This window comes from Oncorhynchus kisutch, linkage group LG26, assembly GCF_002021735.2.
Source record: "Oncorhynchus kisutch isolate 150728-3 linkage group LG26, Okis_V2, whole genome shotgun sequence".
Taxonomy (NCBI): domain Eukaryota; kingdom Metazoa; phylum Chordata; class Actinopteri; order Salmoniformes; family Salmonidae; genus Oncorhynchus; species Oncorhynchus kisutch.
This window is the reverse complement of record NC_034199.2, coordinates 16,223,915-16,249,276: the sequence shown is the minus strand read 5'-3', so window position 1 is coordinate 16,249,276 and position 25,362 is coordinate 16,223,915. Positions and strand designations below refer to the sequence as shown.

The window sequence follows — 25,362 nt, the reverse complement described above, 5'->3', positions numbered from 1 at the left end:
AATCAGTATGCAATCAAACACTTAGTCAAGACGTATGAGGTGAGTTAAATACTTTAATATGAATGAAACTCAATTTGGATGCAATAATACAGCATGACCAGAGATATACATGAAGACAACCATTGTTTTGTGCATACTATTCACCAGGACTACTTTCAGTGGCAATTTTAGCATGTCAATCTTGGTGAGGCAAACATGTTATTTTATATGCATGCCAGCGAAGGCACGACAAAACTCTAAACAATACATGAAATGTACAACACTACACCAAACGTGATCACGACACGCAGGTTAAAATATCAAAACAAACTCTGAACCAATTACATTAATTTGGGGACAGGTCGAAAAGCATTAAACATGTCTGGCAATTTCGCTAGTTAGCTTGCTAGCTCATTTGTCCTATTTAGCTAGCTTGCTGTTGCTAGCAAATTTGTCCTGGGATATAAACATTGAGTTGTTATTTTACCCGAAATGCACAACGTCCCCTACTCTGACAATGAATCCACACATATAACGGTCAACCGAATCATTTCTAGTGATCTCTCCTCCTTCCAGGAGGATGCATAGCTCTCGACCTTCGTCTCTCCTGAGTCCGTACGGGAGTTGCAGCGATGAGACAAGACTGTAACTACCAATTGGATTGGGTAAAAAAATAAAAAATAAATAGAAAGGACTTCTATTTTAGCCCTTGGCAACGTTGACGCGCACGAGCAGTGTGGGTGCAATAAATTAATACGATTTCTAAATGTATTTTTGCAAGCTGTGTAGTCAGGGTAGGGTAAAACTCTAAAATTCAAGCCCCTTGGGTGCTGCCATAGAGTTACATTTGAAGTGCCCATCCAAGAAGGTTCGAGGTCATTGGCCACAGATATGTGATCTGACGTAATTTCATCTAAAGTAGCTTTGATTGGACGGATCATGTCATCAACATACTTTCAAAATCTTAGCTAGCAGTCATCATTATGAATCAAGTCGACAATCTACTGGCAAATCCTAACGGCAAGCTTTGCAAAGCAATCACTAGCCTGCTATTCAGTGGAGTGGCTATCTGGTCCCAAGTCTGGGATTAAGGGTGTCTTTTCCAAGCTTAAAATTATAAAACATTCAACATTGGCATGCTTCATTGACAGCGTGGCCATAGTTTGTACATCTCAATTGAGTTTAAATGTATTTGGCTAAGGTGTACATAAACTTCTGACTTCAACTGTACAGGCATGTAATACAAAGAGCTGTTTGTAGCTGGTTATAATAATAAAGCATAGGAAATTCACATTTGTATTGGCTTCGGTTTTGAGGCTTTAGCTAATATACATTATGGTTATTTGCTGAATATATTTTGTCACTTTTATCAACTTAAGTGACGCTGATAATTTCCACTTTTTTTACTTTGACAAAATGTTGTATTTACAATGAAAAACCTCTAGGAGGTATTTGTTCGACAGGGGAGTTTTCAGCTCAGAGAACAAATGCATCAAATAAATCACACACGAGATTCAGTTCTTCTTTAAGACTCAGGGGTCCAATCAGCAACAGTTGGAGCAAAGCACCTTTCATGACAAAGAGGAAGTCAAATAATGAGAAGGTCTCAGAGAGAAAACATGACACTATTCTTGATTTCAGATTCTATAAGAATCATAAAAAGGACAAACTAATACATTTAACATTTACATAAAAACCAACATGCATGATGGGCTTCGTTTTGAAGATGTCTTGACTGGACAAACTTGAGGTTGATTATCTGCACCATACTTGTGATTGAAAATGTTCAAATTTAACCGTTTAACTGATGAGCTACCCTGTTTCCCCATGAATTCCTTCATTTATTTTGAATGGGGTTTACCGCTTTAGTTACAGTATAGGGGAACACACAACATCTTGCAGCAGTCAGTCTTCATACATGCCAATGGACCAACGGTCACAGAATTAGCTGGAAAAAGAAGGCATGCCATTGGCAGTGACCAGTACTGTCTGACATGTAGTTTGGAGCACACCCATCTCACGACACCATGCCACTACACTCTTCCAGCATGGCCATAGAAAAGAAAGGTGGGCTGGGGTCTTGTTGATATTCTTAATCTGATAGATGCTCCTTCCTCTCCCAGCTTTAATATTGTTTCTATGCCCTTAAAACACAGAGCAACATGGGATTCCCAGAACAACCCAGGCACAAATTCACAACTGTCGCAGTGAACAGGTAGAATAAAGACAAACAGGAATCACATTAATAACATGCCATCCTGTCACAAGGTGGCTATGGATGGTACCTTGAGTAGGGGTGTAAAAGTTCACAGAACCTGGTTTAGGGGTCGCGCTACGGTTCGGATTTGGTACAGCGGGAAAATGTCAGTTACTGTAGTTAATTTTTGTTTATATTTTCTGAAATGAAAACACATGATTACTCAACAACACTAAAATAAAGTGCAATATGTGTGTGAAATCAACATGTAAACATGGCTCAGACATTGTAGAAGCCTATGCTATAAGGTTTTCTTACAAAGAGAAAAATATGTGCACTTGTGTGACTCTCATAAAGGGGGCATGTCTATAGCGCGGTACTTTTCATTTCCCAGTTGAGGGAAATGTGAAGGGCTGTCACTTAAGTAGCTCTCCGTAGCCCTGGGAGGTCCATCCATCTGTAGTAAGCACAACACAGGGTGCATTGGCCTATTTATTGACAACTTCTGTTTCAGCTTGCTTATATAGAGTGGGTACTACCCATCTGCTGAAATGAAGTTCGTAACGTGGCTCGAGCACTTTCAAGAAGTGCTGAAACGCCTTATTCTTCTCAACCACCGAGAATGGGCGCATTTCCATGGCAATAAACATACCTATCGCTCTTGTCATTTGTTTATTTTGGCCCGGTCAGAATCAGCTGCGAAGGGCTGCTTGAATGCAGCGGGGAGACGACGTTGCGTTGTTTTTTTGAGTTGCAGTCTTGTTCTGGTGGTAGGAATACTGGCGTGATGTCAGCGTAACTGTGTCAACATGTTGAGGTGTTGGCAGCTGCACTGGCAACATACTCTGTGTCCATCCCCGCAATAATCTTACTGGGAAGCCAAAATGTTCCCAAACTGGTGATGGAGAATCCTCCTGGTTAAATCGACCCCACCACTCGCCATTGGACAGAACTATTTCCTGGCTGCGCCTCACAAAAAGGACAGTTAGAAATCCATCAATTAAGATTCAAATTGTAATTACAACGTGCACATTCTGTAGTCTCTAGTTGTTTTAACGGGATAGCCTGAAATGTTTTTGTTGTTGCTCAGATTTACCCAAGAGGCATACAATGCAGCCTATAGGCCTAGTGAAATATCCATGTACAGTACCAGTCAAAAGTTTGGACACCTACTCATTCCAGGGTTTCTTGATTTTGACTATTTTCTACATTGTAGAATAAAAACTATGAAATAACAGATATGGAATCAAGTAGTAACCAAACAAGTGTTAGAATATAAAATATTTTGATTTAAGTAGCCACCCTTTGCCTTGATGACAGCTTTGCACATTCTTGGCATTCTCAACCAGCTTCATGAGAAATGCTTTTCCAACAGTCTTGCAGGAGTTCTCACATATGCTGAGCACTTGTTGGCTGCTTTTCCTTCACTCTGCGGTCCAACTAATCTCAAACCATCTCAATTGGGTTTAGGTCGGGTGATTGTGGAGGCCAGGTCATCTGATGCAGCATTCCATCACTCTCCTTCTTGGTAAAATAGCCCTTACACAGCCTGGAGGTGTGTTCTGGGTCATTGTCATGTTAAAAAATTAATGATAGTCCCACTAAGTGCAAACCGATGGGATGGTGTATCGCTGCAGAATGCTGTGGTAGCCATTCTGGTTAAGTGTGCCTTGAATTGTCACCAGCAAAGTCACCAGCAAAGCACCCTCACACCATCACACCTCCATGCTTTACGGTGGGAACTACACATGCGATCATCCATTGACCTACTCTCCGTCTCAAAGACACATCGTTTGGAACCAAAAATCTCAAATTTGGACTAATCAGACCAAAGGACAGATTTCCACCAGTTTAATGTGCAATGCTCGTGTTTCTTGGCCCAAGCAAGTCTTCTTCTTAATGGTGTCCTTCAGTAGTGGTTTCTTTGCAGCAATTCAACCACGAAGGCCTGATTCACGCAGTCTCCTCTGAACAGTTGATGTTGAGATGTGTCTGTTACTTGAACTCTGAAGCATTTATTTGGGTAGCAATTTCTGAGGCTGCTAACTCTAATGAACTTATCCTCTGCAGTAGAGGTAACTCTGGGTCTTCCTTTCCTGTGGCGGTTCTCATGAGCCGGTTTCATCATAGCGCTTGGTTTTTGCGACTTCACTTGAAGAAACTTTCAAAGTTCTTTCCATTTTCCAGATTGACTGACCTTCATGTCTTAAAGTAATGATGGACTGTCGTTTGTCTTCGCTTATTTGAGCTGTTCTTGCCATAATATGGACTTGGTCTTTTACCAAATAGGGCTATCTTCTGTATACCACCCTTACCTTGGCACAACACAACTGATTGGCTCAAACACATTAAGGAAAGGAATTCCACAAATTAACTTAACAAGACACACCTGTTAATTGAAATGCATTCCAGGTGACAACCTCATGAATCTGGTTGAGAGGGATGCCAAGGGTGTGCAAAGCTGTCAAAGGCAAAGAGTGGCTACTTTGAAGAATCTAAAATATATACTTCGATTTGTTTAACACATTTTTGAATACTAATGATCCCATGTATGTTATTTCATAGTTTGGATGTCTTCAGTATTATTATACAATTTAGAAAATAGTAAGAATAAAGATAAACCCTGGAATGAGTGGGTGGCCAAACGTTTGACTGGTACAGTAAAATTGTTTGTTTTAATCTGGGTTCACAGTGCAGACTGAACAGAGGTCCCCCATACCGAACGAGTCGGTATGAATACGTTTACCGTTACACCCTTACTTTTGAGATGTGTCTTTTAATCTGTGTGATGTCTTTTAAGCGAGATGTCATCAACTTCAAAGTGTCCTTTGAGGGGTAGAAAGACAGACTTCAGAGAACATTCTGTATGACCCTCCTCCTTTCCCTATTACAATTCTTCAACCATCACCTACAGTCTTTCCACCCAGCGCTCCTCTCGCTCTCTCCTTCTCTCCTCAGATGCACACATCCACAACTCCCTCATCCGGAACTCCTTCGTCTCCAGGCTCTTCCCCCATCTCCTCCAGCTTGACCTTCTCCACTTCCTTGTCTCTCCCGATTGGCTCACCCCCACCACTAGAACCCTGCTGGCCGGAGCCTCCCTCTGTGGAGTAGACCCCAGAGTCTCCACTGCCTTCACTGCCCTGGCGGCTATGCCTGCTGCTGTCATGCTGCAGCCCTGAGGGGGGAGCTGTGAAGGGAGGAGCTATGTGGATCTCCAGCAGCACCACCTCGGCGTACACGCTCAGATTATCACAGCACAGCTCCGACTCAGGAGTGAGGAGCATGGGCATTTCAGAGCCGAGGGAGGAGTCACAGAGGTACTGGGGGGGGGGGGGGGGGGGGGGGGAGAGGGAGCAGCATACGATTACTCAATTTATCCCAACACCCCCGAGACACACACCCAACCACAGATACCTAGATATTACTGTTGTTTACATGCTAGCCACTGTGAGGCCTGCTGCTACTCTCTGTTTATTATACATACATAGTCATATACATACATAGTCACTTTAACCCTACCTACATGTACAATTTACCTTGACTGACCTGTATCCCCGCACATTGACTCGGTACCCCCTGTATATAGCTTCGTTATTGTGTTTTTAAACTTTGGTTTATTTAGTCAATTTTGTTTTACTCTATTTTCTTAAGAAGTTAACCAAAAATGCAGTTAAGGTATAGGAGGCAGCATTTTCACTTTTGGATAAATAGCGTGCCCAATTTCAACTTCCTGCTACTCATGCCAAGAATATAAGACATGCATATTATTAGTAGATTTGGATAGAAAACACTCTGAATTTTCTAAAACTGTTTTAATCATGTCTGTGAGTATAATAGGCAAAACCCAGAGAATTCCTTCTTTTTTTTTTTAGGTCTGTCTTCACTGAGTTCTCATTGGCAAACGATATTTCTTAGGAACTTGTTGTTGGTTGAGGTTATTAATTTGTGCAATGAAGAAGTAGGGCCATCCTGGAAAAGGGTAACGCTGTTGAGATTTGGCCAAGACTTGAAAAGTAGCGTTAGACTCGTCTTCAATTTGATCGATTATTAACGTTTAAAAATACCTAAAGGTGTATTGCAAAAGTAGTTTGAAATATTTTGGAAAAGTTTATAGACAACTTTTGAAATATTTTGTAGTGACATTGCGCATTTTGGAAGCTGTTTTTTTCTGGATCAAATGCGCCAAATAAATTGACATTTTGGATATATATGGACGGAATTAATCAAACAAAAGGACCAATTGTGATGTTTACGGGACATATTGGAGTGCCAACAAAAGAAACTCGTCAAAGCTAAGGCATGTTTTATATTTTATTTCTGCGTTTTGTGGAGCGCCTGCAGGGTTGAAAAATGCTACCCTCCTTGTTTACTGTTGTGCTATCAACAGATAATAGCTTCTTATGCTTTCGTCGAAAAGCCTTTTAGAAATCTGACATGTTGGCTGGATTCACAACGAGTGTAGCTTTAATTGAGTATCTTACATGTGTGATTTAATGAATGTTAGATTTTTATATCAATTTATTTGAATTTGCGGTGCTGCATTTTCCCTGGTTTTTGGCCAAGTGGGATGCAAGCTTCCCCTATACCATAAGAAGTTAAGGGCTTGTAAGTAAGCATTTCACGGTAAGGTCTACACCGGTAGTATTTGGCGCATGTGACAAATAAAATTTGATAGGATGTGTGTGCTTGTTAGCCCATGTACAGCCTACCTCCTGGATGTATGCAGGCAGCTGGATGGTGGGGTAGAAGGTGTGTTTGAGGACTCTGTAGAACCTAAAGAAGGTGTAGGGCAGCAGCACCAGCAGGAAACATACTACCAGGGAGACCAGGAAGTACAGGAAGATCTGCCTCCACTGAGTGTCACCTGTGGATGAAGACAATCACACAAGTGTCCTTCAGATTACAGTGCCCTCATTAATGTGTAAATACTCCTGTAAAAAAAATATATATATATACAAAAAAAATACACTCATACAGTATACTTACTCACACGGATACAGGTAGGTTACACACACAAACACGTCATGCTATTTCAAAACCAATCTCAAAGTCTTTACCTTCTGTCTGCATGCACTGGGGTGCTGTGTAGCCGCTTGTCTTGTTGTAGTAGTCGTAGCGAGACTGAACCATGACACAGTACCACGTCCAGGCCTCCAGCTCAGGCAGCGTCACCAGGTTGTTGTTAGAGTTCACCACATTAGGCTTTAGACCCTGTTCAAACAATAAAAACATGTTAAAATAGGTTTTTGCAGAGTGAAATAAGATAGGGCTGTGTTTCCCAAACCTCTCTGGAGTATCTCCAGCCATTCCACTTACTTGATGTAATGCAGTACTAGCACAGTTGATTCCACTGGTGAACTAATCACCAAGCCCTTCTTCACATGAACCATCTATGCTAGTACTAGATTAAATCAAGTAAGTGGAATGGCTGCAGAAGAGCAGATACAATTGATGTTGAAGCCCTGGGGGAGTTACAGAGAATACGTAATAAGAGCTTTGCATTCAATCTGATGCGCATTTGAATGCCCTGTCTGATATTGAACAGAATAAAAACCTTGAAACGTGTTGGCTTTACTTTTAGAATAAATACACTTTTTTAAATATTCAACCCTTCGCACTCGTGGGGATTGTCCTATATGGATAGGGCTAAATTGAAATCGTACAGAAGAAATATGAAAAGTATATGCATAACCATGAGTACACAACTCATCCAATTACGATCTTGTTTCATCGCTGCAACTTCCCAACAGGCTCGGGAGAGGCGAAGGTTGAGTCATGCGTCCTCCGAAACATGACCCGCCAAAACCGCGCTTCTAAACACCCACTGCACCAATGTGTCGGAGGACACACCGTTCAACTGACGACTGAAGTCAGCCTGCAAGTGCCCAGCCCGCCACAAGGAGTCGCTATAGCATCAAGGAGCCAAGTAAAGCCCCCCCGGCCAAACCCTTCCCTAACCCGGACCACGTTGAGCCAATATTCCTGGAAAATGTGAGGTAGGTGCAACATAACAAATTACATGGGTTTGAGTGAGAGGTCTAACTGGTGTTTCCAAGTGGCCACATACCTCAAGTGCACAGTCCCTTACATAGGATGCCACTACAGTAACAGGTCGATAGCAACAATTGATAACCTGATGTACCTTTTCAGACAGAATTCTGCTCCAGCATAGAATGTTTGGTATTGTTTCCCTGAAAACAATAAATGTTGCTCATTGATGTGCTGTTGTTTTTATGGTAGGGTAGAAATGTAGTTTTTTTCTCCCTACAAAATGTATTGGTAAGTCATATTTTATGAACTTCAAAATAACTTTTCTTACGCCTCGTTGAATTTTTGTTCACCAGAAGTACATTCATTTCCAATGGAACACTGCGCTTGCCTCACAGCATTGCGTTGCAGAGGCAGTTGCAGTACGTTCTGTGTAATGCATACATTGGGTTTATCGACGGCTTGACGGAAATGGTAGCGGAAGGTGAACGTTGAACTTTTGTTGCACACATACCCAGATGATGCTGATGCTCATTTGATTGACAGTTCTGGTTGCCTAGAAATTGATGTTAGTCCCATCATTCCTTAACAGACAAGTTAAATTCCTGTTTTCAATGGCGCTTCGAAACTACCTCCAGAAAAGGTTTCGTTGCGGCATTTAAAAAGCCGTAGTGTACCCTTTCAGACAAACACACATGCCGTAGCGCTTTCAAGGCGCCACATTCCATAAGTCTGAAAGGTCTATTATTGTGTTGCGTTACATAGAAAACCTACATAGAAACCCTGCATAGAAAACCAGAGTAGGAACAGAGGTGTGTTCTTTTTAAGGTTGCGGTTTAGAGTGTTACATGTTGTGGCTTCTGGTGTGTGGGGTTTTATAGCAGTCACAGGGTTACTGAGGGGAGGCCCAGGTGCCTTAAGAAAACATAGAAAAGGGAAGTGTGAGCTGGAGAAACAAAAGGTATTTTAAAAACTGAGGATTTCTAGTTATTCCAAAAAAATAATGAATCTGTCCTAGTTTCAGCTAGAAACCAAAAAAAGTAACATTCACATTTTTGTCATTTAGTAGTTACTTAGTGCATCCATTTTAAGGTAGCTAGGTGAGCCACCACATATCAACAACAGTACATTTTCCAACAATAAAGTAGCTATCAGAAAAGTCAGTGCTAATAAGAAAAGACAGTACCCGAGGGTCATCAGACAGGCTCCAGTACAGGATGTGGTAGTACAGGGAGAGGACGTGTTCCTTCATGGAGCCCTGGGTGCTGGTCAGGGGGTCAGAGATGGTCACGTCCAGCAGGTTCCCCACAGGAGCCAGCTCAACCCTGGACGGTGGGCCCAAAGCAGCTAGACGGGGAAGAACAGAAAAATAAGCGTAAATAAACTTTCAGTAATCATCAAGTAAGAATCCAGCCGAGCCAACTCCAGAGAACGATTATTGGTGATCGATAGCGATCTTCCTGTGCTAGTTGTGTGTTAGGGTGTCTACGTACAGTACCAGTCAAATGTTTGGACACACCTACTCATTCAAATCAAACTTTGTCACATGCGCCGAATATAACCTTACTGTGAAACGCTTACTTACAAGCCCTTAACTCTTTCTTGAACTGCATTGTTGGTTAAGAAAATACCAAATAAACTAAAGTAAAAAATTATAAAAAAGTAACAAAATAACGAGGCTATACACAGAGGGTACCAGTACCGAGTCAATGAGCGGGGATACAGATTAGTAGAGGTAATTTGTACATGTAGGTAGGGGTAAAGTGACTATGCATAGATTAAACAGCGAGTAGCAATAGTGTAAAAAACAAAATGGTGGTGGGGGGGTGTAAATAGTCCGGGTGGCCATTTGATTAATTGTTCAGCAGTCTTATGGCTTGGAAGTAGAAGCTGTTAATTAGTCCAGGCTCCAGTACCGCTTGCCGTGTTGTAGCAGAGAAAACTGTCTGACTTGGGTGCCTGGAGTCTGACAATTTTGGGGCTTTCCTCTGACACTGCCTAGTATATAGGTCCTGGATGGCAGGAAGCTCGGCCCCAGTGACGTACTGGGCCATATGTACTACCTTCTGTAGCGCCTTACGGTCAGATGCCGAACAGTTGCCATACCAGGTGGTGATGCAACCAGTCAGGATGCTCTCGATGGTGCAGCTGTAGAACTTTGAGGATCTGCGGACCCATGCCAAATCTTTTCAGTCTCCTAAGGGGGAAAAGTTGTTGTCGTGCACTCTTCACGATTGTCTTGGTGTTTTTGGACCATGATCAACATGTTGCTGATGTGGACTCCTCACGATTGTCTTGGTGTTTTTGGACCATGATCAACATGTTGCTGATGTGGACTCCAAGGAACTTGAAACTCTCGACCCGCTCCACTACAGCCCTGTCGATGTTAATAGGGGCCTGTTCGGCCCGCTTTTTCTTGTAGTTGACGATCAGCTCCTTTGTCTTGCTCACATTGAGGGAGAGGTTGTTATCCTGGCACCACACTGCCAGGTCTCTGACCTCCTCCCTATAGGCCCTCATCGTTATCGGTAATCAGACCTACCACTGTAGTGTCGTCAGCAAATGTAATGGTGGTGTTGGGAGTCGTGGGTGAACGGAGTACAGGAGGGGACTAAGCACGCACCCCTGAGAGGCCCCAGTGTTGAGGATCAGCGTGGCAGATATGTTGTTGCCTACCCTTACCACCTGGGGGTGGCCCATCAGGAAGTCCAGTTGCAGAGGTAGGTGTTTAGTTCCAGGATCCTTAGCTTAGTGATGAGCTTTGTGGGCACTATGGTGTTGAACGCTGAGCTGTAGTCATTCTCACATAGGTGTTCCTTTTGTCCAGGTGAGAAAGGGCATTGTAGAGTGCGATTGACATTGCGTCATCTGTGGTTCTGTTGGGGCCGTATGCGAATTGGAGTTGGTCTAGGGCAGCGGTTTCCAAACTTTTTATAGTCCTGTACCCCTTCAAATATTCAACCTCCTCTAGCACCAGGGTCAGCGCACTCTCAAATGTTTTTTTGCCATTATTGTAAGCCTCCCACACACACTATACGATACATTTATTAAACATAAGAATGAGTGAGAATTTGTGTCACAACCTGGCTCGTGGGACAAAGAGCTCTTATAGGACCAGGGCACATATAATAATCAATAATTTTCCTCTTTATTTAACCATCTTACATATAAAACCTTATTTGTTCATAGAATTTTTTTTTTTTTGTGAATATACTCACCACAGGTTAATGAGAAGGGTATGCTTGAAAGGATGCACATAACTCTGCAATGTTGAGTTGTATTGTTTTAAATCATTTTACACACAGTCATCTGTTTCGGGAAAGTACCTGCGTAATTGTGCAACAAACTCACTCAGGTGCTTCGCTATATCACATTTGACATTGTATGTAAGCTTGAGTTCATTTGACCACAAAAAAAAAAAATCATACAATGATGGAAAGACCTGTGTGTTGTCCTTGTTAATGCAAACAGAGAAGAGCTCCAACTTCTTAATCATAGGCTCAATTTTGTCCCGCACATTGAATAAAGTTGCGGAGAGTCACAGTAATCCTAGATTCAGATCATTCAGACGAGAAAAAACATCACCCAGATAGGCCAGTCGTGTCAGAAACTCATGCAAGTGGCCAGCCAAGTGGAAATTATGGTCAGCAAATAAAACTTTAAGCTCGTCTCTCAATTTAAAAAAATGTGTCAATACTTTGCCCCTTGATAACCAGAGCACTTCTGTATGTTGTAAAAGCGTTACATGGTCGCTTCCCATATCATTGCATAGTGCAGAAAATAGTTCAGGAACCTTGCTGTAACAAAGTTAACCATTTTACACTGTAGTGTCCAAAACGTCTTTCAAGCTGTCAGGCATTCCCTTGGCAGCAAGAACCTCTCGGTGGATGCTGCAGTGTACCCAAGTGACGTTGGGACCAACTGCTTGCATGGGTGTTACCACTCCACTACGTCTCCCTGTCATGGCTTTTGCACCACAAGTACAGATATCAACACGAACAGCAGCTAAGTTTGGCTACATATGGACCGTTAGTGGAATTTCCGCGAGAGAGTAACGGTTAATGTGATTGGATGTTAATTATTTGACTAGGCTACCCTTATTTGACATTGTTGTTATTTCGCTGAACACTAGATGGTTTAATTTTATTTTTGGCAGTGAAATGAGCCTACTCAGGCGAAAAAAAAAAACTCTAACCCAAATGTATAGCCCCGTTGGAAACTATAAATGGACTGTTTGAAAATGTGAATAATGAAAAAAAAAAAATCTATACACTATTTTTTAAACGTGAATCAGTTTTATTTGGCGTACTCCCGACGGCATTTCGCGTACCCCAGTTTGAGAATACCTGGTCTAGTGTATCCGGGATGATGCTGCTGATGTGAGCCATTACCAGTCTTTCAAAGCACTTCATGGCTACTGACGTGAGTGCTACGGGGCGGTAATCATTCTAGGCAGGTTACCTTCGCTTCCTTGGGCACAGGGACTATGGCGGTCTGCTTGAAACATGTAGGTATTACAGACTCAGTCAGGGAGAGGTTGAAAATGTCAGTGAAGACACTTGCAAGTTGGTCCGCACATGATTTGAGTACACGTCCTGGTAATCCGTCCGGCCCGTGGCTTTGTGAATGTTGACCTGCTTAAAGGTCTTGCACATCGGCTACCGAGAGCATGCTTCAGTGTTGCTTGCCTCGTAGCGAGCATGAAAGGCATTTAGCTCATCTGGTAGGCTCACGTCACTGGGCAGCTCGTGGCTGGAATTCCCTTTGTACTCTGTAATCGTTTTCAAACCCTGCCACATCCGATGAGCGTCAAAGCCGGTGTAGTAGGATTCAATCTTAATCCTGTATTGACGCTTTGCCTGTTTAAATGGTTTGACTGAGGGTGTAGCGGGATTTCTTATAAGTGTCCAGATTAGTGTCGCACTCCTTTTAAGCGGCAGCTCTAGCCTTTAGCTCGATGCGGATGTTGCCTGTAGTGCATGGCTTCTGGTTGAGATATGTATGTACGGTCACTGTGGGGATGACGTCGTCAATGCACTTATTGATGAAGCTGATGACTGAGGTGGTATACTCCTCAAAGCCATTGGATGAATCCCGGAACATATTACAGACAATTGGGAAACATATGTTTCACTGGCAGCTTCATTAAATAGTACCTGCAAAATACCAGTCTCAATGTCAACAGTGAAGAGGCAACCCCGGGATGCTGGCCTTCTAGGCAGAGTTCCTCTGTCCAGTGTTATTTTGCCCATCTTAATCTTTTATTTTTAATCGGCCAGTCTGAGATAAGGCGTTTTCTTTGCAACTCTGCCTAGAAGGCCAGCATCCCGGAGTCACCTCTTCACTGTTGACGTTGAGACTGGTGTTTTGCGCGTACTATTTAATGAAGCAGCCAGTTAAGGACTTGTGAGGGGTCTGTTTCTCAAACTAGACACTAATGTACTTGTCCTCTTGCTCAGTTGTGCACTGTGGCCTCCCACCCCTCTTTCTATTCTGGTTAGTGTCAGTTTGCACTGTTCTGTGAAGAGAGTAGTACACAACATTGCACGGGATCTACAGTTTCTTGAAAATTTCTCGCATGAAATAGCCTTCATTTCTCAGAACAAGAATAGACTGACGAGTTTCAGAAGAAAGTTATTTGTTTCTGGCCACTTTGAGCCTGTAAATCAAATCCACAAATGCTGACGCTCCAGATACTCAACTAGTCTAAAGGACAGTTTTATTGCTTCTTTAAAATCAGAACAGTTTTCAGCTTTGCTAACAATTGAAAAATGGTTTTCTAATGATCAATTAGCCTTTTAAAATGATAAACTTGGATTAGCTAACACAACGTGCCATTGGAACACAGGAGTGATGGTTGCCGATAATGGGCCTCTGTATGCCTATGTAGATATTCCATTAAAAATCAGCTGTTTCCAGCTTCAAAAGTCATTACAAAAATGTAATGTCTACACTGTATTTCTGATCAATTTTATGTTATTTTAATGGACAACAAATGTTGCTTTTCTTTCAAAAACAAGGACATTTCTAAGTGACCCCAAACTTTTGAATGGTAGTGTATGTGGGAACTCCTTCAAGATTGTTGGAAAATCATTCCAGATGAAGCTGGTTGAGAGAATGCCAAGAGTGTGCAGGGCTGTCATCAAGGCAAAGGGTGGCTACTTTGAAGAATATCAAATATATTTAGATTTGAACACTTTTTTGGTTACTACATGATACCATGTGTTTTTTCATAGTTTTGATGTCTTCACTATTATTCTACAATGTAGAAAATAGTAAAAAGAAAAGAAAAACCCTAGAATGAGTAGGTGTCCAAACTTTTGACTGATAATGTATGTTGGTGTGTGGTTGTGCTTAGATGTGACTGCCTCTTTGCAACTGTGTTTATTATTTTGTTATGTTCTCACATTTTATCTCTCTTTAGTTTGTGTTTTTAAATCGGTGCCAAAGTCAGTCTTCCCCATTTCCTCTCTCTCACCGTCTTTATCGGGGCAGAAGTCTTTAAGGACCCAGTCTGAGTTCAGTCCGTCTGCACTGGCTCGGACCCTGAGCACATACATGCCCAGGTAGTGCAGATCAGAGCCTGTGAAGTTACAGTGGGTATGTATGGTCCTCTCACACACACGGCTCCAGTTCTTCTTCTTTCTCTGCATCTTATACTTCCTATTGGGGAGAGAGAGGGTCACTGATTTACATTTTAGTCCTTTAGCTGACATCGCTCTGGATAAGAGTAACTAGGGTTAACCGCCTAGCTCAAGGGCACATCGACAGATTTTTCACCTAGTCGACTCTGGTATTCGAACCAGCAACCTTTTGGTTACTGGCCCAATGTGCTCAACTACTAGGCTATCTGCTACTGATGAGACGCAGTCTTGGCCAAATACCAGATCATGAAACTCATATTGTATGTAGCGCAAGAAGAATTAGACCAGCCACAGTTTGGTTGTACTGTAGCATGCGAGATATATTATAATGTGACATGGGGAGGGGTGGAGGATGTGTCCAAGTGTGTGATACTGTGTGTGTGGTGATTTACCCCATGTACTCTGCAGTGAAGGTAACAGTGTTGCCTGTGGTCATCTGGTCCCGGTCCCAGTCCCATGTTAGTAGGTACTCTGTGTTCAGGGTGAGCAGAGTCAGGTTCTGAGGTACAGGCAGCTCTGCAAGCACTGAAACACACAAAGGAAGACAGGTTTATTAACTTCTTGGTGACAGGGGGGCAGTATTGAGTAGCTGGGTTGAATAAGGTGCACAGAGTCAACTGCCTGCTACTCTGTTCCAGATGCTAATATATGCATATTATTATTAGTATTGGATAGAAAACACTCTGAAGTTTCTAAAACTGTTTGAATGATGTCTGTGAGTACAACAGAACTCATATGGCAGGCGAAAACCTGAGACAAATCCAACCAGGAAGTAGGAAATCTGAGGTTTGTAGTTTCATTTAATTGATTGCCTATCCAATATGCTGTGTCTATGGGGCCAGATTGGACTTCCCAAGGCTTCCAGCAGATGTCAACATCCTTTAGAAAATTGTTTGGGGCGCTTCTATTGTGGAAGGGGGTCGAATAAGAGCTGTTTCAACATGTGGACTAGGCTGAGGCCAATCAGTTGTTCACTTCGCAGTCAAACAGGCGCGCCATTCCTTCTTTTTCCTCTGTAATGAATACGCTATTGTCCGGTTGGAATATTATTGAACATCATTTGACATGTTTCTACAAACTAATGGAACTCTTGACTTTTCGTCTGGATTTTGCGCTCGCGCATTGTGCCTTTGGAACAGTGAACTAAACGTGTGAACAAAACGGAGGTATTTAGACATAAATATAGACGTAATCGAACAAAACTAACATTTGTGGAAGTGGGAGTCCTGGGAGTGCATTCCGACAAAGATCTTTATTTTTAATTTTTACCCCTTTTTCTCCCCAATTTCGTGGTGTCCAATTGTTGTAGTAGCTACTATCTTGTCTCATCGCTACAACTCCCGTATGGGCTCGGGAGAGACGAAGGTTGAAAGTCATGCGTCCTCCGATACACAACCCAACCTAGCCGCACTGCTTCTTAACACAGCGCGCATCCAACCCGGAAGCCAGCCGCACCAATGTGTCGGAGGAAACACAGTGCACCTGGCAACCTTGGTTAGCGCGCAGTATGCCCGGCCCGCCACAGGAGTCGCTGGTGCGCGATGAGACAAAGACATCATTGAAAATAATAATTTGTTCATAACTGACTTGCCTAGTTAAATAAAGATAAAATAAAATAAAAATGAAGCTTGGAATGTGCTGAGTGCAGGGAAGACGATCACGTTGGCAGGCACTGATATGGGTAGAGAGCTGTGGATTAGTGAGGAGTGGGGTAGAGGTCATTAAGAGAAAAGGAACAGTTTATTGCCCTTATGATTCTCATATTATGGCTGTTTCATGACATTTATGAGTATAGCTCACTTCCTGTAAAACACATAGGGCTAAAATGCACATGAATGGGTACTTTGGGTAATGGCAATAGTGGCTTTGACTTGCAAACATTGGTTGTGCAGATCTCTTTTCACCCATCACCAACAATGTCTGCAATCCTCTATGACATTGACCTTCTTGGTTGTCTCTGTATTGTAAAATCATGTTCACACAAATAAAAAGGTAGAATTACAACACTCCCCAAACCTATTTTCCTATTTGACATATTTTATTAGCCTAATAATTGCCAGCTACTTATTTTGATTAACATTGCTGTACCTAGAATACAAGGGTTTAATTTGCACTAAACAATTTCATGTCATAAAAATAATGTAGGAAATCTTTCTGCTTTATGGGTTAGCCGCATATACATTATCTACTGGTATCATTTTAAATTGAGAAACATACAGTGCCTTCAAAGTATTCAGACCCCTTGACTTTTACATATTTTGTTACGTTATAGCCTTATTGTAAAATGGATTTAAATTTTTTTAAGCGCAATCTACACAAATAACTCTAGACCAAAGAAGCAAAAACATCAGTGGTGAAAAAAAGAATAGGCTAGCCACGATGACATTGACCTCACTAGCTAGCAAGTGCTTTTATACCAATTGTACACAGACATTTTGAATAGGAAAAACCCTGTAGAGCTAATCCTAGACAAAAGAGGTTTCAGCCTGCCGTGTGACTCAGAACTTGCAATACCACAACAGGAACTATCATATGGGCTGGAATAAATAAATAAAAATGTAGAGTAGAGAATGGTTCCCTTAACAGCTGTGTGTGTGTGTGTGTGTGTGTGTGTGTGTGCGTGCGGGCCTGCTAAACTTCAGTGCACCCATGGGGCTGCGATTTAAAAAGGGTCATTACATAATATTTCCCTATGACTAAATCTGTACGTCTCGCTCTTTTTCCACTCTCTCAGTTGCGACTCAGAATGTCTAGCCCTCTTTCTAGATTTGGAGGGCCTTGATCGAGATGAACACAATTACCCCAACCTCCTGATGGTGGTAGGCACACACACTAGTGATATGCGGGTTGACCCATAACCCGCAGCCTCTGCGGATAACCACATGGTGGACGGGTTCAGGGTTATTACATTGTAAAATAATGATAAATAATACCTTTAAAAGAAATGGATCATTGTGCAATTTAGGCTACATTGAGGTTTTACTTTCATTATTTTAGGCTATTACTGTATAAGCGTAAACTTCAGGGCTTAAAAAGGGAAACACTTTTGGAAGTAAAGCTAAGCAAAGAGATGTTTAGTATTAGTGGATTGAATACATGTGTATTTAACAACATCTATATTTTGTATTTTGATCGCACACAAGGTTTATTTGGAGGCATGGTCAGCAACATTTTAAATTGCCATAGTAACGACTGACGCCAGTGCGCCACTGGCAGGAATCAGCAAATTGTCTGTGGTACTGAGTTTTCGCGCAGAGAGTGAATCGAAGAGAGTGGAGTCAAGTGTGGACAATGAAAATGGCAACAAGTAGTAATTCAAACACGAACTGTATAGCGCCAGGCTGTATGAATTGGTTCAAAAAAATCCATCGGAATCCCAAGGACGCACAACTTTCGAAGAAGTGGCTCCACATCCTTTAGTTTGAGCTAGCAGGATCTGCAGACAGCACTTCGCGGAGGCAGACTTCGCGATGAAGGGCATTTTCGATGCGTCAACCGGGAGTTTCCGAATGGAAAGGAGTCATAGGCCTATGTTGAAGCCCTCTTCTTGCGCCTCCATTTGACATTGAGGGTTATGGTATAGTGGTTACCGACCGACCATCATCAACATCTCAAAAACGACTGAACTGAGGAGGCAACGCGAGTCAATGCAATGGGGTAACGTTAACCGGTCATGACTGTTGTTGACTAGTCTAGCGTTAGACACTGAACAACTTTGTTGCAAATCTAGTTCAAGGTAACTAGCTAATTGTGTAACACCTCCAGCAAATAACATCAGTAAGCAACTCAACTACAACAGTTTCTCTGTGTACCCCTGTTATTAGGTAGTTACTGTAGCTAGCTTCCACCTCAGATAGTCAAGTACTGGAATACATTTTGTTGACAGATTTGTTTTTGTAACGTTAGCTCCACCTCATTTAACTAGACTGAAGTGGACACAGCTTTTTTTATTTTATTTAACTAGGCAAGTCAGTTGCGACTCTAGGGGCAGTATTTTCATTTTTTGAAAAAAAAACGGATATTTTGTCAGGACAAGATGCTAGAATATGCATATAATTGACAGCTTTGGCTGGAAAACACTAACGTTTCCAAAACTGTAAAGATATTGTCTGTGAGTATAACAGAACTGATGCTGCAGGCAAAAGCCTGAGAAAAATCCAATCCGGAAGTGCCCCATATTTTGAAAGCGCTGCGTTCCAATGAGTCCCTATTGAGCTGTGAATGTCCTATCAACGAGCTTACGCTTTCTACGTATTCCCCAAGGTGTCTACAGCATTGTGACGTAGTTTTACGCATTTATGTTGAAGAATAGCCATAGGTGGCTACATTGCGTAAGTGGTCACATGATGGCTCCCAGGGTGACTCTCGCGTAAAATAAAGAGGTAGCCATTACTCCAATCGGTCCTACTGAAAAACTAATTGTCCCGACGGATATATTATCGAATAAATATTAGAAAAACACCTTGAGGATTGATTATAAAAAACGTTTGCCATGTTTGTCGATATTATGGAGCTCATTTGGAATATTGTTCGCCGTTTTTGTGACTGCAATTTCCGGGCGATTTCTCAGCCAAATGTGAAGAACGGAGCTATTTCGCCTACAAAAATAATATTTTGGGGAAAAAATGGCCTTTGGCTATCTACCTGGGAGTCTCGTGAGTGAAAACATCCGAAGTTCATCAAAGGTAAACGATTTAATTGATTGCTTTTCTGATTTGTGACAAGGTTGTATGCTGCTAGCAAGGCATAATGCTATGCTAGGCTATCGATAAACTTACACAAATGCTTGTCTAGCTTTGGCTGTAAAGCATATTTTGAAAATCTGAGATGACAGGGTGATTAACAAAAGGCTAAGCTGTGTCTCAATATATTTCATTTGTGGTTTTCATGAATAGGAATATTTTCTAGGGATATTTATATCCGTTGCTTTATGCTAATTGTTGTCATGCGATTATTACGCGCCCGGATCCGGGATGGGGAGTCACAAGAAAATAACAAATTCATATTTACAATGACGGCCTACCAGTGAACAGTGGGTTAACTGCCTTGTTCAGGGGCAGAACGACAGATTTTTACCTTGTCAGCTTGGGGATTCGATGGCCCAAACGCTCTAACCACTAGGCTACCTGCCGCCCCAAAGTTAATGTTTGCTGAAAAGTAAATGTCCCTGTATTTGCTGTGTGTTTGTGTCTTGACAAAGCATACAAGACAGGAAGCTTGTTAATTCCAACTGATATACATTTGGGTTCAGTTGTCTTAACTAGGATGTCTTAACTAGACATCTTCCCTGAAAATGTTTATCCTAGAGGAGACTGTGCAGGAGGCAGAGGAGGTACATGCTAATCCATGTTATTTTTAAGGCTATTGTTTATTTCAAGTATATGCAGTTATTCTTGAATATAACTATAGCCTGATAGAAAACAATTAAGGCATCTACCAAAATGAAAGAATGGTTAGTACAGCATGCCAAACTGACCCCTGGGTGCCAGTGGTCCTGTGCTGCGGTGGAGAAGAGGTCCACCAGGAACATCACTAAAGAGCTTGGGGCCCAGCTAGATTGGCAATTTATTAGGATCCCCATTGGCTGTTGCAAAAGCAGCAGCTACTCTTATTGGGGTCCACACAAAACATAATACAGAACATCAATAGACAAGAACAGCCATTCACACTCAATCATTTATATCTATATGGAATACAATGCGGGTTTCTTTTCAATCTTTTTCAATTTGCGATTGTTGTTTAGCTCATAGTACTTTGTTCTATATTCCACTTTGTCATTGTCTATTGTGTCACTCAATGCTAGGGAGTTAAGAAATAACGTCAAGGGCAAAACATTTTATTTGCCGAACAGCTTAAAACAGATTGTTTGTTTTCAAGCGTCTCATTCAGTTGCTACCGACGTCAACTTCTGGAGATCTCAGTGGGGTAATGATGTATGGCTCTCTCATAGCTCTGAACTCTCTGCTGGAGTTATCACTCTAAAGAATCATTTCAATGGAAGTATTTTGCACTCTGACTGCGACCCTTTTGGTCACTTTCTTTGTCTTGTTATAAACTGTAACAACATCATCTTTATTATTACCAACAATTATGGTTTCAATTCCAAACTTGAAAATGATCACTTACTTGAATCTTTAGAAAAGCGTATTCTCCATTGGCTAACCAAGTTCCCGAATGCTTTACTTTTTGTAGGTAGGGATTTTAATATTTCTCCGAATAATGTAATTGATAGATGGCCTCCGGGACAGTCCACTTCTATGAATACAAGTTTGAGGCAGTTTATGGAAAGGTTTGAAATTATATATATTTGGAGAGTAAAGTTTCCTAATGACAAGTCTTTCACATGGAGTAATGAGGCATGCTCCAGACAATCATTCATAGATTTTTGTCTGGTGTCTAAATGTTTTGATAAACAGGGTATTTCTGTTAACATCCTGGCCACTCCCCTTACTGAGCATAGAGCTATTTATATAGACATGAAACTTTTCTCTCTGATACTGGCCTTGACAGAGCATCCTACTGGAAGCTTAATAGCTCTATTAAAACATGAGTTGGTCAAGATGGAGATAAACTATTTAAATTACACACTTTTGGAACAAAGCTATAAATGACAATTCATACAGTAATAACTGGGAGCTTTTTAAATATGAGGTTGGAAAATATTTAAGAAAATATGGAAGTATTCTTGCCAAGACAAAGAGAGATGAAGAAGGTGTAATTACAAAGATTGTTCAAAAGCCTGTTGAAAGTCTCTCAGAGGAGAACAAATCTGTTCTGTTTGAGCTACAAAACAAGTTAGATGATATGTATAAACTGAAAGCAGAGGGAGCCTTTGTCAGATCTAGGAAGAAGTGGCTAGAGTTCATATTTTTCAGGTTAGAAAAATACCACTAAAAATAATACAAATTAAATATTAATGATCTCATCACAGATGATCCCAAATTAATCTCTAACTTTAGTTGCAACTTCCACAGGACTTTATATAGTTCTAAGTATTCTGAGGTTTCCTCAACTCTTTTCTTTGACTCTCTGGGGGATGTGAAGTCAATTGGGGAGGCTGTGAGGGAACAGCGTGATGACCCTATTATAGTTGAAGAGAATTTATGCTATTGAACACCTCAAAAAGAATACACCTCCTGGGACTGATGGTATATCTGCTGAGTTTTACAAAACTTTTTCTGTTGGAGGTCTTTTCTGAAAGCATTGTAAATAATGCTCTCCCTCCCAGTTTGGCTCAAGGTCTGATTACATTAATCCCTAAACCCAAGAAAGACTTGCTTCTACTCGATAATTGACGTCCAATCTGTCTGTAATGACCACAAAATATTAGCCTCTATATTTGCAAAAAGAATGAAGGCAATATTGGACTCAATTATAGAAGAAACCCAATCTGGCTTCATGAGGAATAGACATATATCTAATAATATCCGACTGATGTTAGACCTTATTGACTATTCTGATTTAATCTTCGAAGATAGAAGATCTTCTTAGACTTTTATAAAGCCTTCGATACAGTGGAACATGAGCTTCTATTTCTCTCCCTTGAGAAATTTGGTTTTGAGGAATTATTTTGTAGTACTATTAAATTAAAGCATGGCACTTCAAATAGATTTAATTTGAAAAGAGGAATTAGGCAAGGTTGCCCAATTTCGCCTTACCTCTTCCTACTTGCAACCCAACTTCATACAAGTTCTGTTAAATCTAATTATATAAAAGGGATCTCTATATCTCTTATTATCATAAGTCAGCTTGCAGATGACACAACCCTCTTGTTGAAAGATGCTGACCAGATTCCTTAGAGCAGTCGCTGTGATAAATAATACTTTCCAAAGCATCTGGTTTTTGCCTGAACCTTAAGTGTGAATTGTTTGCTGTTAAAGACTGTGTAATACCCTCTATATGCAATATTTCAGTCAAGGAAAAAGTAATATACCTTGGGATTACCATATCTACGGATCAACAGGAAAGATGCTCATTAAATGTTATACCTATTATTGAAAAAACCAAAAAGAAGTTGAACCATTGGTTGCAGAGGGATTTATCCTTGAAAGGTAGAGTATGGCTTTCTAAAGCTGAAGGTATCTCCAGACATACTTATGCAGCCCAGTCCCTATATCTTGACAACAAAATAGGTAAAGCTGTTGACCAGGTGCTTTTCAAATTCATCTGGAAAAATCATACACATTATATTAGGAAATCTGTCATTATGAACTCATATGAATATGGTGGTCTCAATTCTTTTGTTGTTGATTTTCCTACTTTGAAAAATACTTAAGATAAATTGGGCTAAACATTTTTTTAAGAATCCTACTTCAATTTGGAATTTCATCCCTCATATCTTCTCCTGTTTTGGTGGCCTCAATTGTATGTTACTTTGTAACTACGACATTGATAAGATTCCTGCAAAATAAGTATTCTTAGCGTGGTTGTTAATATATATTTTTTTAATTCCCTGCATAGGTATTTCATTTGGAACAATAAGGACGTTTTGTATTGAATCATGCATTTATTTTTTAAGAACTGGTTCAATAATCATATCCTGCTGGTGAGTTAACATTTTAATGCAGAAGGATTATCACTCAATGATGAGGAATTTTTGATCTAATTACAATATCCCTATAACACCTAGAGAGTTCGCCATAGTCTTTGATGCTATTCCATCTGGAACTCTCCTGTTATTTATAGGTGTAGCCAGACCTCACCTTCCTGACCTACCCTCTCTTAATCCAGTTGACTCTCCAATAGGGAAAATATGTTTCTCCTTGCTCCCTCAGAACAACAGATCTATACGTGCTTTATTTCAAAGGGATATTGTATCCATTCCTTATGTTACAAGTTACTGGAATACATTGTTCACTAATATCTGTTGGAGAAAAGTCTGGTTATTACCACACAAATACTTGCTTGTTAACAAGGTCAAAGAGGTCTCTTTCAGAATGATCCATAAGCATTACCCTGCGAATCATTACCTGAAGAAACTCAAAAAAATACATTAACATTGATTGTACTTTTTGTGTTGAGCATCCAGAAACCGTTTCACATTTATTTTGGCATTGTCTACATGTTAAACAATTATGGAAAGATATTCACAGTTTTATAATTGTTAATATGATGACTTTTTTTTATTTTTTATGTGAGAATGTGCTGCTCGGTTTCCTTAACCATAATAAAGAAAAAACCATTTAACCTCCATAAATCTAATTGTGCTAATGGAAAAATTTCATATTCATAAATGTAAGTTCACTAATAAAAAAAAAAACACTCTTCTGCGTTTTCTAGAAGGAATTCGAGCAGTACATTAAGACCATTCTACATTCTTCTAATAAGAAAGCTGTTAAAACAATCCATATGTGTGCATCTTTTAAGGTCTTTGTATAATCTGTAATTTGGTGTACCCCCTAGTATACGTTATCATTGTCTGTTTGTATACTTATTGTATGTATACTGATTTTTCTTTTTTTTAAATGAAAAGGCCTAGCTAATGCTGTATCACATTAGTGGATACTTACACTGCTCTCAGGGCAGGTTTGTCGGTTTTGACTAGCAGAAGTGACTTTTCGTGGCAGGTTAACACAATTAACGTGGAAGGTTACGACAATTAGGTTAAAGTTAGTTAAAGGGTTAGCTAAAATTGTCCATAACTGCGCTAAAACCAGTCTTGATTTCCACTACATAATAGTACATGCCATCACCAAAACTGAATATTTAGCTTCTATAGCTAGCTAACGTTACCTATATTAGAAAGCAAGACACGACAATATAGAGCTAGCATTAGCTAGCTACTTACCATTGGTTACTGGGAGAGACCAGAGAAGAACGAGAGCAAAGCCCACGTTCATGATGAATAATTATTATTTAGCAAGGAATCCAACCGTACGTTTGCTCAAGCTGCCTTCACAAATCGTTAATTTCACCAGTTGCTGCGGACAGTTGTTGTGATTGCTGCCTAGGTCTACATTACCGTTCTTCTAGCAGCAGGATATTATGCTGGCATCACATGGCGGATTTGTTTTCTTCAAAATAAGAGTCTCATTGAAAAAACACGCTAAACTTTGGGAATATCTTTTTTTTTACACTAATGTAGTACAACTGTTTCACAGCATTGCGACCACCAAGTTCACACAAATACTGGTATGTTGAAAGCTATTTTGTAGGCTATATTTAAGTTAATACACGTTGAAATGTTTTTTTTTAACCTTTATTTAACTAGGCAAGTCAGTTAAGAACTAATTCTTATTTTCAATGATGGCCTAGGAACAGTGGGTTAACTGCCTTGTTCAGGGGCAGAACAACAGATTTGTACCTTGTCAGCTCGGGATTTGAACTTGCAACCTTTCGGTTACTAGTCCAATGCTCTAACCACAATACTAATATATGTTATTGGAATTACTCAATACTTACTGCAAGACCTAAATGAGTCTCTTGTGCTGGGCAACAGGTTGGAATATGGAATATATAAATATTAGGATGATATTAGGATGAGCAATGTCAGAGTGGCATAGACTAAAATACAGTAGAATAGAATACAGTATATACATATGAGATGAGTAA

The 25,362-nt window shown here is 40.7% G+C and overlaps 1 protein-coding gene across 2 annotated transcripts; it reads right to left on the bottom strand.

Annotated features, from left to right (window-relative positions):
* Positions 1–33: 33 nt before the first annotated feature.
* Positions 34–24,774, bottom strand: LOC109870916 (interferon alpha/beta receptor 1a). Of its 2 annotated transcripts, XM_031805707.1 has the most exons (8): positions 24,599–24,774; positions 15,204–15,336; positions 14,646–14,830; positions 9,354–9,514; positions 7,237–7,390; positions 6,889–7,043; positions 5,089–5,499; positions 34–5,002 (listed from the first exon to the last, which is right to left on the bottom strand). In XM_031805707.1, exons 1-7 carry the CDS (start codon positions 24,648–24,650, stop codon positions 5,131–5,133), a joined length of 1,209 nt encoding a protein of 402 aa, XP_031661567.1. In that variant the 5' UTR covers positions 24,651–24,774; the 3' UTR covers positions 34–5,002; positions 5,089–5,130. The 2 variants fall into 2 exon arrangements, with proteins under 2 accessions (XP_031661567.1, XP_020317207.1); XM_020461618.2 differs by having other exon boundaries at positions 34–5,499.
* Positions 24,775–25,362: the final 588 nt, after the last annotated feature.